General features: G+C 44.8%; 1 protein-coding gene and 1 long non-coding RNA gene across 4 annotated transcripts in view; both read left to right on the forward strand.

The window, feature by feature from the left end:
• Positions 1–13,763, forward strand: part of LOC126941481 (uncharacterized) — a 242,837-nt gene that overhangs the window by 214,515 nt on the left and 14,559 nt on the right. The window lies entirely within an intron of this gene.
• Positions 1–13,763, forward strand: part of KDSR (3-ketodihydrosphingosine reductase) — a 41,575-nt gene that overhangs the window by 13,253 nt on the left and 14,559 nt on the right. For both annotated transcript variants that reach the window (XR_007721311.1, XM_050768132.1), the window contains exons 6-7: positions 4,441–4,632; positions 11,003–11,086. Coding sequence is in view for 1 of the 2 variants with exons in the window: in XM_050768132.1 (XP_050624089.1) it covers positions 4,441–4,632; positions 11,003–11,086 (276 nt within the window). In the remaining variant the exon portion in view is untranslated. The remainder of the gene's footprint in view (positions 1–4,440; positions 4,633–11,002; positions 11,087–13,763) is intronic.

Raw genomic sequence — 13,763 nt, forward strand, 5'->3', positions numbered from 1 at the left:
TTCCTTTTGCTGATTTGGCTTTGCATCCTTTCCCTGTAATAAGTCTTAGTCCTGAGCAGGACCATCTGCTGAGAACTTACACCTTCTAGTGAATCATCAGCCTGGGCGTGGTCTTGGGGAATCCCAATACTCTTCCCTTTTTGTTTTTTTTTTTTTTTTTGAGACGGAGTCTCGCTCTGTCGCCCGGGCTGGAGTGCAGTGGCCGGATCTCAGCTCACTGCAAGCTCCGCCTCCCGGGTTTATGCCATTCTCCTGCCTCAGCCTCCCGAGTAGCTGGGACTACAGGCGCCCACCACCTCGCCCAGCTAGCTTTTTTGTATTTTTTAGTAGAGACGGGGTTTTACCGTGTTAGCCAGTATGGTCTCGATCTCCTGACCTCGTGATCCGCCCGTCTCGGCCTCCCAAAGTGCTGGGATTACAGGCTTGAGCCACCGCGCCCGGCCAATACTCTTCCCTTAATTTTCCTTTTCAGTGCTTTTCTTTGTGGTTTCTTGGTGCTATCTCCCCTCTTATCTCCCTGTAGATGTTAAGGAGAATTCTTTTGTCCTTCATTGTCTCTGCTTTGTATGTGTGTTTACTTTCTCTTAGAGGCCAGTGGCTCTGTCTTTGGTGTGAGAGAGTTCACTGGGAGTCTGGAGGCCCTTGGCTGTGTTTTCGGAATCAGGCCCTAACAAGGTGACTGGGACTTCTTTGCTTGTTTGTGGACCTGTTTGACAATGGATCCTTTGGAAGGGTGATTGTGTGGTCATATCTGTGGGCCGTAGTTTCAATGTCATTATCTGTAAATCTTTTCTCTTGGGTTGGTCAGAAGCCCTGAGGAGTGTCTTCCAGCCTCCTGTGACAATAAAGCTGGGGAGAGTGGTGTTGTCTTTGTGTGCACTGTCTAGGCAGACTTTCTCTTAAACCTCTTTATCCAGACCTACTTTCCCTAGAAACGGAACCTCCAGTCTCCTGCCAGGCTGGAAGAGGGATACAGATCTGCCCTGCGGAGAGGGGAAAGGCATCTAAGATCTAACTCCTTTTTTTTCATTGTCCTACATTCTTTTTTTTAATTGAGGTGAAATTCATATAACATTAAATTAACCATTTTTAAAGTGAGCCGTGCAGAGGCAGTTAGCACATTCACAATGCGGTGCCACCACCACCTCCGCCTACTTCTGAAACAAACACATCACCCACAGGGCAGCCCTCACCTGGTAAGCAGTTGCTCCCCATCCCTGCTCATCCCCACACCCGATCTCTGACAACCACCAAACTGTGTTCTGTCTCTGGTAATTTAGTATGATTGGAATCATGATACGTGCCCTTCTATGTGTGGCCTCTTTCTCTTGGCATCATGTTTTTGAGGCTCATCCCACATGTAGCATATATGGGTACTTCATTCCTTTTTATAGGGCGATAATATTCTGTTGTATGGATTGACCACATTCTGTTTAGCTAGTCATCGTCAATGGTCATTTGGGCTGTTTCTAGCTGATTGCTTATTAAGTAGACTCTTAGTCCCTACTCCTGTCTCAGCCCCATGCCGGCCCACCTTTCCCTCCATCCCAGAGACTCTTGTGGCTGGAGCCTTTTGGGGTTCTGTGGTAGAATCTGGCTTTTTAGTTTCTCCACTCCCCGCTTAGGTTTTAGTTTTTTGTGGTCTGCTAAGTTAGTTACCCCTCGTCAGTCTGTTCTTCAGCTTCCAAAAGGTTATTGCTGTTATTTTTATTCCTGTTTTCTTTGTTCTTGTGGGTTCTTGCCTTAAAAAAAGAGTCTCTTCGCTGAGATTTTAGCGAGGTTTCTAAAGGGAGCTGAGGTAAACACATGTGTTCAGTGTGCCATCGTTTTCCAAATATTCTTTTAGAACTTTTTTTTTTTTTTTTTTTTTGGAGACGGAGTCTCGCTCTGTCACCCAGGCGGGAGCGCAGTGGCTCAATCGTGGATCACTGCAACCTCCACTTCTCAGGCTCAAGCAATTCTCCTGCCTCAGCCTCCTGAGTAGCTGGGATTACAGGTGCCCACCACCATGCCTGGCTAATTTTTTTTTTTTTTTGTAGTAGAGATGGGTTTTCACCAAGTTGGTCAGGCTGGTCTTGAACTACTGACCTCAGGTAATCCACTTACCTCGGCCTCCCAAAGTGCTGGGATTACAGGCATGAGCCACCGTGCCTGGCTTAGAACATTTTTATTATCAAAACAATATCATGTTATTAAAACACATTTTTGGAAAAAAATGAGAATCCCAGCATCCTAACTCAGTCAGTTATGATCTTCTGTACTTCTTTGGTCTTCTCTCTGAGCATGTGTGCTTTTACTTAACCTTTGAAGTAATTACAGTTACAGCATGCATATAGTCTGGCTTCTGCTTTTTAAACTTAAATAGCATAGATATTTTTCCCTGTCACTTCCAGTGTTTCTGGTCATCATTTAAAAAGATTATCTAGGCCTGGTGCAGTGGCTCACACCTGTCATCCCAACACTTTGGGAGGCCGAGGTGGGCGGATCACCTGAGGTCAGGAGTTCGAGACCAGCCTGCCTAACATGGCAAAACCCTGTCTCTACTAAACATGCAAAAAATTAGCCAGGCTTAGTGGTGGGTGCTTGTAATCCCAGCTGCTCTGGAGGCTGAGGCAGGAGAATTGCTTGAACCCGGGAGGCAGAGGTTGCAGTGAGCCAAGATCACACCACTATACTCCACCCTTGGCGACAAGAGCGAAACTCCATCTCAAACAAAAACAAACAAAATCTAATATTCTCTTGAACTAAAATATTATGATTGTATGTTCATGTTCTGTCCATAATATGAAAAAGAATTATGATTGATCTCAAGTTCCCCAATTGAGGTATTTAGTTTTTATTTACATGCTGATCTAATATTTTTACAAATATTTGAATATTTGAAACATTTTAATGCACGGATTATTAGATTTTCAAGTTAAAATTTAAGGTTTTTTTTTTTTTTTTTTTTGACGGAGTCTTGCTTTGTCACCCAGGCTAGAGTGCAGTGGCCGGATCTCAGCTCACTGCAAGCTCCGCCTCCCAGGTTCACGCCATTCTCCTGGCTCAGCCTCCCGCGTAGCTGGGACTACAGGCGCCCGCCACCTCGCCCGGCTAGTTTTTTGTATGTTTTAGTAGAGACGGCGTTTCACCATGTTAGCCAGGATGGTCTCGATCTCCTGACCTCGTGATCCGCCCGTCTCGGCCTCCCAAAGTGCTGGGATTACAGGCTTGAGCCACCGTGCCCGGCCTAAATTTAAGGTTTTTAAGAGCTTGGGCTAGGCACAGTGGCTCATGCCTGTAATCCCATCACTTTGGGAGGTCAAGGGCAGGAGTATTGCTGGAGCCCAGGAGTTCAAGACCAGCCTAGGCAAAATAAGAGGACCCTGTCATTACAAAAAATACAAAAATTAGCTGGGCGTGGTGACATGTGCCTGTAGTCCCATGTACTCAAGAGGCTGAGGCAAGAGGATTGCTTGAGCCCGGGAGATTGAGACTGCAGTGAGCCAAGGTTGCACCACTGCACTTCAACCTGGGTGAGCCAGTGAGACCCTGTCTCTGAAAAAAAAAAATGATAATAGTAAAAAAGCAATAAATAAATAAATAAAAATTAAAAGCTTGCAAGTTAAGGAGAAAATATACTACTAGTACTCTTACCCATCCAAGGTAGCTCCACTGCACTTCAACCTGGGTAAGCGAGTGAGACCCTGTCTCTAAAAAAAAAAAAAATGATAATAGTAAAAAAGCAAAAAATAAATAAATAAAAATTAAAAGCTTAAGTTAAGGAGAAAATATACTACTAGTACTCTTACCCATCATAATGGGAGAGCCAGTGGTTCTTGAGACCCAGAGCTGTGCTAGCGCTTACCTTGTGTTTTCTCTTTTAATCCTTGGAACAGCCCTATGTGGTCATACCCATATTAACCTTGTTTTCAGCCGAGAAAATGAGTAGAATGTCTGACTTGCTTTTTCATCATCAAATAGGCAATAAGTGGGAGAGCCAAGGCTTGAAACCAAAACTTTTAATCACCCTCCTACTCTGTTTGTGCTTTTCTTATTGCTTAAAACAATAGGACTACAAATACTTGGAAGTTCTTTCCTAAAAAGGTCTTTCAGAAAGTACTACCCACAAACATGCAGTATACTTTTTATAAGGAGAAAGCTAACTTTGACCAGTTTTCAGGAAAAACGTAACTGCTGTCATGGTCAGAATGCAAGACTAGACTGACACAGGCTTCAAATGGTAGGTCCCGAGCCTTCAAATAATGGTAGGTCTCAAATCACATTTCATTTATAGCAAAACGTCATCAGTCATTCATTCCGTAAGCCTGTTGAGCTTCCCAGTCACTTGAGCATGCATTGAAGAACTGAAATCCAGAAAGCAGACTGAATTCTCCATGAGCACAGCCTTGAGGCTTTTGACCTCATGCACTCCTCATGTGGCCTCTTTGTTCCCTGCAGAGGTTAATGAGCATCAATTACCTGGGCAGCGTGTACCCCAGCCGGGCCGTGATCACCACCATGAAGGAGCGCCGGGTGGGCAGGATCGTGTTTGTGTCCTCCCAGGCAGGACAGTTGGGATTATTCGGTTTCACAGCCTACTCTGCATCCAAGTTTGCCATAAGGGGATTGGCAGAAGCTTTGCAGATGGAGGTAAAATGTATTCATTTTTGTATGTATTCCTCTCCGCTCAACAATATACATTCCACTTTAGTTTTGTAGCTTCTTTACATTTGCTGTTGTATTAAATTAGAGATTTTTAGATTTGACATTAGTGAAAGAGAATTGGCTCAACCCTGAGTTTTACAGTTAACATTTTTCGTTGCATGAAGATTATAGTTACAACAGATGCAAAATGTTAATGGGATTTTTGCTTGTTTAATTTAATACGCAAAATACTAGTAATATCTTCATAGTGTTATTGGTCTAATACTGTGTGAATGTGAGTAAGGTTAACCAGATACTTTATTTTATAGAGATTTTTCTTTAACAAAAAGATTGTCCTTATGACTGAATAATACATGAAATTAGTACATGTTTGAGGGAAGAGCTTGAATCAGCTGCTAATTTTTAGCTTTTAGACAAGTCATTTAACTTGCTCTCAGTTTCCTCATCTGTAAAATGGGAGGGTTGGAATAAAGCAATAATTTGACTCTCCCAGTATTTATATTTTTATATCTTAAAGAAATGTTGGGAAAATGAATGCTTTTTATTTACATAGTTAATAGAACATTTTGTGGAAGAAGGATGTAGTTAGGATTTGCATCAAAATAGCGTTTGTCATGATGAGCGCAACTTTGCATCTCAGCTGCATGAAGCCGACTTCCACATTATTGTCACACAGGAATGCTTAGAGAGCATCACATACGTATCTACCCAAAAATCACATGCTGAAAAAGGCAGGGTAAAGTTCTTTCCATTGCTCTGTACAGTCGTCCCCTCTTATCCACAAGGCATGTGAGCTAAGACCTCCAGTGGATGCCTAAAATGTTAAGAGCCCAGAAGGGTATTGACTGTGGCCAACCCTCTTATAGTAAGAGTGTGCTTTTGGGAATCCTGGTTGATGATTTAGATCAGGGGTTGACAAAACTTTCACCAAAGAGCAGACAGTACATATGTTAGGTTTTAAAGGCTGAATGGTGCCTAATATAGCTACTTAAGTCAGCTGTGATAGCAGGAAAGCAGCCTCAGTAGACAATGTGTAAATGAACAGTTGTCACTGTGTTCCAATAAAACTTTACTTATAAAAAACAGGCAGAGGGCCAGATCTGGCTCATGGGCCATAGTTTGCTGACCCCTATTTAGAAGACCCCCATAAGAGACCTTGATGGTGTGTGATAGAGCACCACATTGGTTAGATATGGGACGAGTGTTGCAGTACAGATGAGTTGCTGGGACAGCGACAGCCCCTATGTGCCACGTAGGGACTGATAGACCATGCCATTCTCATACCAAAGGAACCAGCCACAGATTTTGTTATCAATTGGCCCAATACTCTTAATAATAGATAGTTATAATATGCTTAGCCAATAGGACTCTGATGGCTGTGAAATTTCAAAAAAGAATACTGGTATTTCTTTTGAAGTTTTTAAATTTGAAAAGTCCTTTTGTGAATACCTGGTTTATTTATTTTTATTTTATTATTTTTTTTTAGAGACAGCGTCTCACTCTGTCACCCAGGCTGGAGTGCAGTGGCACAATCATAGCTCACTGTAACCCCGAGCTCCGTGGCTCAAGTGATCCTCCTGTCTCAGCCTCCCAAGTAGCTAAGACCACAGGTGCACATCACCATGCCTGGCTAATTTTTAAAATTTTTTGTAGAGAAGGGGTCTCACTGTGTTGCCAAAGCTGGTCTCAAACGCCTAAGCTCAAACAATCTTCTGGCTTTAGCCTCCCAAAGTGCTGGAATTACACGTGTGAGCCAGCACACCCAGCCACCATTTTATTTTTATCACAGTTTTGTAAAATATGTGACGGAGATGTTGTAATGCCACCTAATGAGAGGAAAACCCCATTTTCAATACATTCAATGTGTTGCTCAAAGTCACATAGTTACTTAGTGACAGAAATCATAACACGATCCAAGCTTTGACTCCAGGTCTGCTGCCCTTTTGCAGCAGATGATGCGTCCAGCTAGTTGGTTCACCTGGCTGGTTGCCTCGGCCCCTTACTTTGGTCTTCGGATCCGTGTAGGTGAAGGGGTGTTTGCGGGATGAAGAATCTGCCCATTAGGACTTTTTGCAAAGCTGTGTCAGCATTCACTGATTTAGAGCAAAGTGTACAATCGGGGTGGCCTGGTTTCACTTCAAGTAGAACAGAGATGCTAAAAAAGAGGAAAAAGAAAGTGGATTGCTGGTACAGACGGAGCCCCCCAATCTCTGTGACAAGTGTGATTTGCATACTGCAAGTAGCCGGTCTGCACACTCAAGTCTGCATGACTTCTGTCCTTATTTGGACTCTATTAAAAATGCCCTCACTTAAAAAAAAGAAAAGAAAATGAACGTATCCCATAAAAAAATAGGTTCTGGGGAAAAGAAATGCAATCATCAAAATCTAGTTTGTTCGTAGTAGAACTTGCATCAAACCAATTACTGTGACCCTAAAGTAATTATAGTCGCATTTTTTTGAAACCTGGATAATTTGGTCAAGGTAGGTGTGTTTTCTGTCAATGAAACCTTATGTAATTGCTCAAACTCTAAATACTTTTTTTTTTTTTTAAATTTTTATTTTCTGGACACAGTCTTGCTTTGTTGCCCAGGCTGGAGTGCAGTGGTTTGATCTTGGCTCACTGTAGCCTCCACCTCCTGGGCCCAAGCAGTCCTCCCACCTCAGCCTCCCAAGTGGCTGGGACTACAAGTGTGTCCTACCATGCCTTGCTGGTTTTTTTTTTGTTGTTCGTTTATTTTTTACTTATTTTATTTTATTTTTTTTGTAGACATGGGGTCTCGCTATGTGGCCCAGGCTGGTCTTGAACTCCTGGACTCAGGTGATCCACCTGCCTTGGCCTCCCAAAGTTCTGGGATTACAGGCGGTGTGAGCCACTGTGTCTGGCCTCTAAATATTTGTAACAATTCTTTGGGTTTAATTAACTTTGAAGTCTCTCTGTCCACCTCCCTTTGCCCCCAAACTAAGGTAGGACCCTGGCATTGTTATGGGTACCATGAGTAATTTTGAAAGAATGCATTGTTGGCACTTTTTGGTCTTTTTTTACTCAGTCTTTTAGGAAGAAATGTAAAGATTTTAAAAGTTCATCTTTTGGAAAGCAGACTTCTGAGTTGTGTTATAGCTAAAGATGCGGTAGCAGAGACCAAGCCAAAAACAAAAAAAAATTGATGCTCCCTTTTCTGCTTTTCTTACCCTGATCATGCCCCTCTCCTCCCATCTCTTCCCTCTGTGGTCTGAAAGTAAGTTAAAGCTTAAATTCCGGAGTTTCCTGTACACAGCCGTAATCTTTCCAGCCCCCACCGTCTTTGTTTTGATGGAATGGGGAACAGCACATCCTGTGTGGATTATTTTAATAACAAATCTGTGTGTGTTTGTTTGTTTGTTTGTTTGTTTTGAGACAGAGTCTCACTCTGTCGCCCAGGCTGGAGTGCGGTGGCGTGATCTCAGTTCACTGCAATCTCTGCCTCCCTGGTTCAAGCGATTCTCCTGGCTCAGCCTCCCAAGTAGGTGGGATTCCAGGTGCCCACCACCACGCCTGGCTAATTTTTGTATTTTTGGTAGAGATGGGGTTTCACCATATTGGCCAGGCTGGTCTTACACTCAGGTGATCTGCCCGCCTTGGCCTCCCAAAGTGCTGGGATTACAGGTGTGAGCCACTGCACCCGGCCCACAAATCGGTTTTTGAACAAGTGGTCAGTTGTCTTTCTGTTTGAGGTTGAGGCCAGAGAGAAGGGAGGAAGTAATAGGATGGGCGTGGGGCAGAGTGAGGGACACAGAGAATGGTCAGGCAACAGGGATGAGGAGAAGCAGTGACCAGGCAGCAGGGGACTCAGTGAGGACCTGGCTCATCTGTTCTTAGAGAGAGTGGTGATCTCAGGGAGCTAGCATTGTCTTATAAGAACAAGTAAAGCCAATCTACCCTCATTTTTGTTTATGACAGGATTATGAGCTCAGTTGATTAAAAGAAGGTGTAGATGTGGTTTAGTATATTCAGATTTTAGCAAATTATTTGACCAAGAGTTTCAGGAAACTAGAATCCTACCCTTATGCTTTGTTCTTAGAACAATACTGGCATGTAGAAGTAATTCAATAAGTGCTCGTTGTTGCATGAATAAATAAAAGAATATGCAAATGGTGAGGTGACTAGCCACTGGAGGTATCCAGCCAGAGACTGGGAGAGTCATTTGGTTGGATGGCGTAGCGACAATACCAATCTAGAAGCGATTGGACTGGTTTCTCCCAAGCCCAGCAATCTGTCTTCCTACCTCATGAAGAAGCTGCTCTGAAAAGCTGTTTTAACCTTTGGCAATGCAGCCATAACCTTGATTTTGAGAAGCACTGCTCTGTAATCCCGTCTTCCATTAGCTTTGGAGCCAGCATCCTCCTTTACCATGAGAGAGAAGGCAGAGGGGCAGCGCACTCGTGAGTTTCTGGCCAGTCAGTGTCAGTCTTGATGTGGGCTGCCTAATGACAACTCGCTGGAATTTTTGTGGTGTTTTTCTCTGGTCGGTGCACAGTGGAGGGCAAGGCTGGGGAGGACGAGGTGTTCGTAAGTCACTATCTCAAAAACAAGTGGAAGCGAGTTTCTGGCTCATCTGCCTCATTACCTGGCCCCAATCCAGAGCTATTTATGAGCATGGCTGGGCTGTGAAGCTGCATGCCCTGGCGATGCCCAGTGGATGGGCTGTCCCACGCCCTAATTGCACTGGAATGGAACCCACAAAGACATCTCACTTTCACGACTGCACTTTCCAGGGTGGCTGGCCTGGATCTTCTGCTTGCAGGCCTGTGCGTGCTTCTCCTTCCCCTTGCAGCTTCCCTTAAAGCCCTCAAAACTGCTTCACTGAAGGAACCAGGGAAGAAAAGGGCTGCATGAGATGAGACTCTGGGCTACTCTTTTTTTTTTTTTGAGATGGAGTCTCCCTCTTGTCACCCAGGCTGGAGTACAGTGGTGTGATCTCAACTCACTGCAACCTGCGCCTCCCGGGCTCAAGCAATTCTTCTGCCTCAGCCTCCCGAGCAGCTGGGATTACAGGCACCCACCACCAAACCCAACTAATTTTTGTAGTTTTGCTAAAGACAGGGTTTCACCATGTTGGCCAGGCTGGTCTCGAACTCCTGACCTCAGGTGATCCGCCCGCCTTGGCCTCCCAAAATGTTGGGATTATAGGCATGAGCCACCGCGCCCGACCCCTGGGCTACTCTTAAAGGCCGTCACATTAGGCAGTGTGGTGTTGATTTTCAGCCTAGGGTACCCTCCTGAAGATGTGCAGTGGCTGATCTGTCAGCTGCCTCTCCGCTTCCAGATCCCTTAGGTGTGTTCCTAGGGATGAAAGAGTGAGCCAATACCAAATAAAAATCATGGCAAAGAGATTTTCACGGTATGAACCATTGCTCTTCGAGTTGCTAATTGGCAGGGTGAGATAAGTGTGTGCAGCAGGGCTGTGGCTGAGCAATCTGTGGGAGGGTGTGTCCCGGCCAACAGCAGAAGAATCTGCTGGAATTGTTGGGGTTATGTGTGTGAGTGGGGGTGTGAAGCGCAAAGTGTGCAGGCGAGGTGGTGAGGCACACAAGTGTAACAACCTACTCCAAGTGTCAGATTGAGAGGGGCCACACAGAGTTTCAGATAAGGCGGAGGGCTTTCCCTATGTGAATGCAGGTTGAGGTTGTCCACAGGGGAGGTACTTGGCTGGTCTGTCTTGGAGGTTCTACCCAGTGGTTCTCGTTGGTTCAGTGGAGGAGGTGACTCTTGACCTCCTAATGGACAGAGGCCAATTGTACAGGGAGCTCCGGAATAAGCAGACTTCTCAGGGACAGTTCTGGACTGGCTTTGGGGTGGGGCACAAGAAGGGGCTAGGGCAGCAGATTTTAATGACCCCAGTGTATTTTGTGGATGAAATTAACACAAGAGTGTCAGAAGCAGTCTGAATGGAAAACATGTGCAATCTGGTGAAGAAAGAAGGGGCAGACCGGTCCCATTTGCCTTGATAAAGGGCTTGGATGTTGTACAGTGCGTGTGAGAACTGGACTGTTTTTAAAACACCGCCCTCCTCATTGGATGTCTCTCAGGGCCTCTGCCTGGGCAGCAGGAGCGGAAGACACTGCAAAGGAGGTGACTTGCCATACTTTAGGGCCAGCTGTTTTCTCGGGTCTAGGTTAGGGTGAGCTTTTTGCCTTCATTCTGGAATCATCTTCACGGAGAGGGATTTCTCAATGCAGTTGGTGTAGTTCCCTGCGTACAGAATCACCCCATTGTTCTCACCGCTTTTTGGGAATCAGGGCAGCCAGTGCAGGTTGGCAGTGTAGGACCTCGGTGTGTCTTGGTTACTGAAGGTACATGTGTTGTTTTGAAATGCAGGTGAAGCCATATAATGTCTACATCACAGTTGCTTACCCACCAGACACAGATACACCTGGCTTTGCCGAAGAAAACAGAACAAAGGTCAGTATCCTACATGTCCCAGTTTGAACCTCTAATGTTTACTGCTTTCTTGATTTTCTTTCTGCTCTTCAGCTCATACTCGTTTTCACCAGTCAACAGTGTTTATTGGGTAGAGTGCCTAGCTGGTTTCTGATGACCTTGAGATTCTCCAGGCATATATTCCTTCTTTCCTTCCTCTTTTCCTTCACTTCCTTTTCTTAAAGTTTAATTTAAATTTCCACCAGATGTTTTCTCTATAGCGACAGGGCCTCACTCTGCCGTCCAGGCTGGAGTGCAGTGGTACAGTCATGGCTAACTGTATACTCAAACTCTCAGGCCCAAGTAATCCTCCTGCCTCAGCCACCTGAGTAGCTGGGCCTACAAGCGTGTGCCACCAAACCTGGCTAATGTTTAATTTTTTTGTAGAGATGGGGTCTCACTATGTCGCCCAGGCTGGTCTCAAACTCCTGGCCTCAAGTGAGTCTCTCTCCTCAGCCTCCAAGGTGCTGAGCTGATAGCCATTGCACCCAGCCATGTCTAGCACATTTTCATCAAAGAACTATGTCACACAGTTTTAGAGTCCAATATCAATCCTTTGCCTCATCTCTCCCATTCCCAATTCCTACTGCCTAGAGGTAGCCATTTATTTTAACTAACATGTTTATACTGCCTTTTTTTTTTTAAGATTTAGAAATTATTTATTGACTTTCTACTGTGGAAGATAAAATTTAAGACCAGGCCAGGCACAGTGTGGCTCACGCCTGTAATCCCAGCACTTTGGGAGGCCAAGGCAAGAAGATCACTTGAGACCACGAGTTCAAGACCAGCCTGGGCAACATAACGAAACCCTGGCTCTACAAAAAATTAAAAAATTAGCTAGGCATGGGGGCACATGCTTGTAGTCCCAGCTACTCAGGAGGCTAAAGTGGGAGGATCATTTGAGCCAGGGAGGTTGAGGCTGCAGTGAGCCAGGATTTTACTACTGCATTTTGACCTGGGTGACAGAGAGAGAACCAATATCTAAAAAAAAAAAATTAAAAATAAAAAAGTAAAAATTTAAGGCCAGCCATGGTGGCTCACACCAGTAATCCCAGTACTTTGGGAGGCCATGGCAGGAGGATTGATTGAGCCCAGGAGTTCAAGACCAGCCTGGGCAACATAGCGAGACCCTATCCCTACAAAAAAATAAGCAAAATTAGAATAGTTCCACCTACTCGGGAGGCTAAGGTGGAAGGATAGTGTATTAGTCTGTTCTTGCATTACTATAAATAAATACCTGAGACTGGGTAATTGACACATAGAAGAGGTTTAGTTTGCTCACAGTTCCACAGGCTGTACAGGCTGCTGCTTCTGGGGAGGCCTTGGGAAACTTACAATCTTGGCCAAAGGGAAAGGGAAAGCAGGCACGTCTTACGTGGTCGGAGCAGGGGGAGGCGAGAGACGGGAGGTGCCACGCACTTTTAAACAACCAGATCTCATGAGAGCTCACTCAGTATCATGAGAACAGCAAGAGGGAAATCCACCTCCATGATCCAGTGACCTCCCACCAGGTCCCTCCTCCGACATTAGGGATTGCAGTTGGACGTGAGATTTGCGTGGGGACACAGATCCAAACCATATCAGATAGTTTGAGCCCAGGACGTTGAGGCTACAGTGAGCCAAGATTGCGCCACTGCACTCCAGCCTGGGCAACAGAGTAAGACCCTGTTTCAAAACAAAAACATTAAGATTCATAGCTGTTCCCCATTCCCTGTGTACTCCTCCCATCTCTTTAGTTAAATCAGGTTTAGTGTTTATATTAATATGACTGCAAGTATTATGCACACTTGGACCATTCTATAGTGACATTTCCTTTCTTGCCTTTTCATTTACTTAGCTTTGTAATTATCTGTAACTAATTCAGTCCCAGATTCAGACAGAACTGAGATTCTCCTTTTGATCCATGTGAGCACATTGGACATTCTGTTTCATTCTTTCTTCCTCAGACATTTCTCCTGGGGTCGTCCCCATTCCTGGTCTGTTCTAGATCTGCCACCCAGCGGTGGTCTCAGGACTTGTCTTCACCTCACACTGCACGTTCCCTTCTCCTCTCCCTTTGACGGAGCCCATGACTCTCACTTTTTTGGTTTATCTGCTCATTTTGGCAGAGCTATAATATTTTCCACCAATTTTCTGAGAAAGGGCACATCAGAGGTAATATTGTTTTAGAAACGACATGTCTGAAAATGCCTTTATTTTAATTTTAATCTTTTTTTTTTTTTTTTTTGAGATGGACTCTTGCTCTGTCACCCAGGCTGGAGTGCAATGGTGCGATGTTGGCTCGCTGCAACCTCTGCCTCCTGGGTTCAAGAGATTCCCGTGCCTCAGCCTCCTGAGTAGCTGGGGTTACAGGTGCGTGCCACCATTCCCGGCTGATTTTTTGTCTTTTTTTTTTTAGTCGACACGGGGTTTCACCATGTTGGCCAGGCCGGTTTCCAACTCCTGGTCCACCCTGGCCTCCCAAAGTGCTGGGATTACAGGCATGACCACCGTGCCTGGCCATTTTTTTTTATTCTCGATGTATTGTTTTATTAAGTACAGATTTCTAGTTTGGAAATAATGTTTCCTCAGATTTCTGTGGGCATTTATTGATTTCTAGCTTCCAGAATTTCTGTGGAATGCGATACCATTTTGATTCCCAATCTTTTGTATAGAACCT

Source organism: Macaca thibetana, chromosome 18, assembly GCF_024542745.1.
Source record: "Macaca thibetana thibetana isolate TM-01 chromosome 18, ASM2454274v1, whole genome shotgun sequence".
NCBI lineage: Eukaryota > Metazoa > Chordata > Mammalia > Primates > Cercopithecidae > Macaca > Macaca thibetana.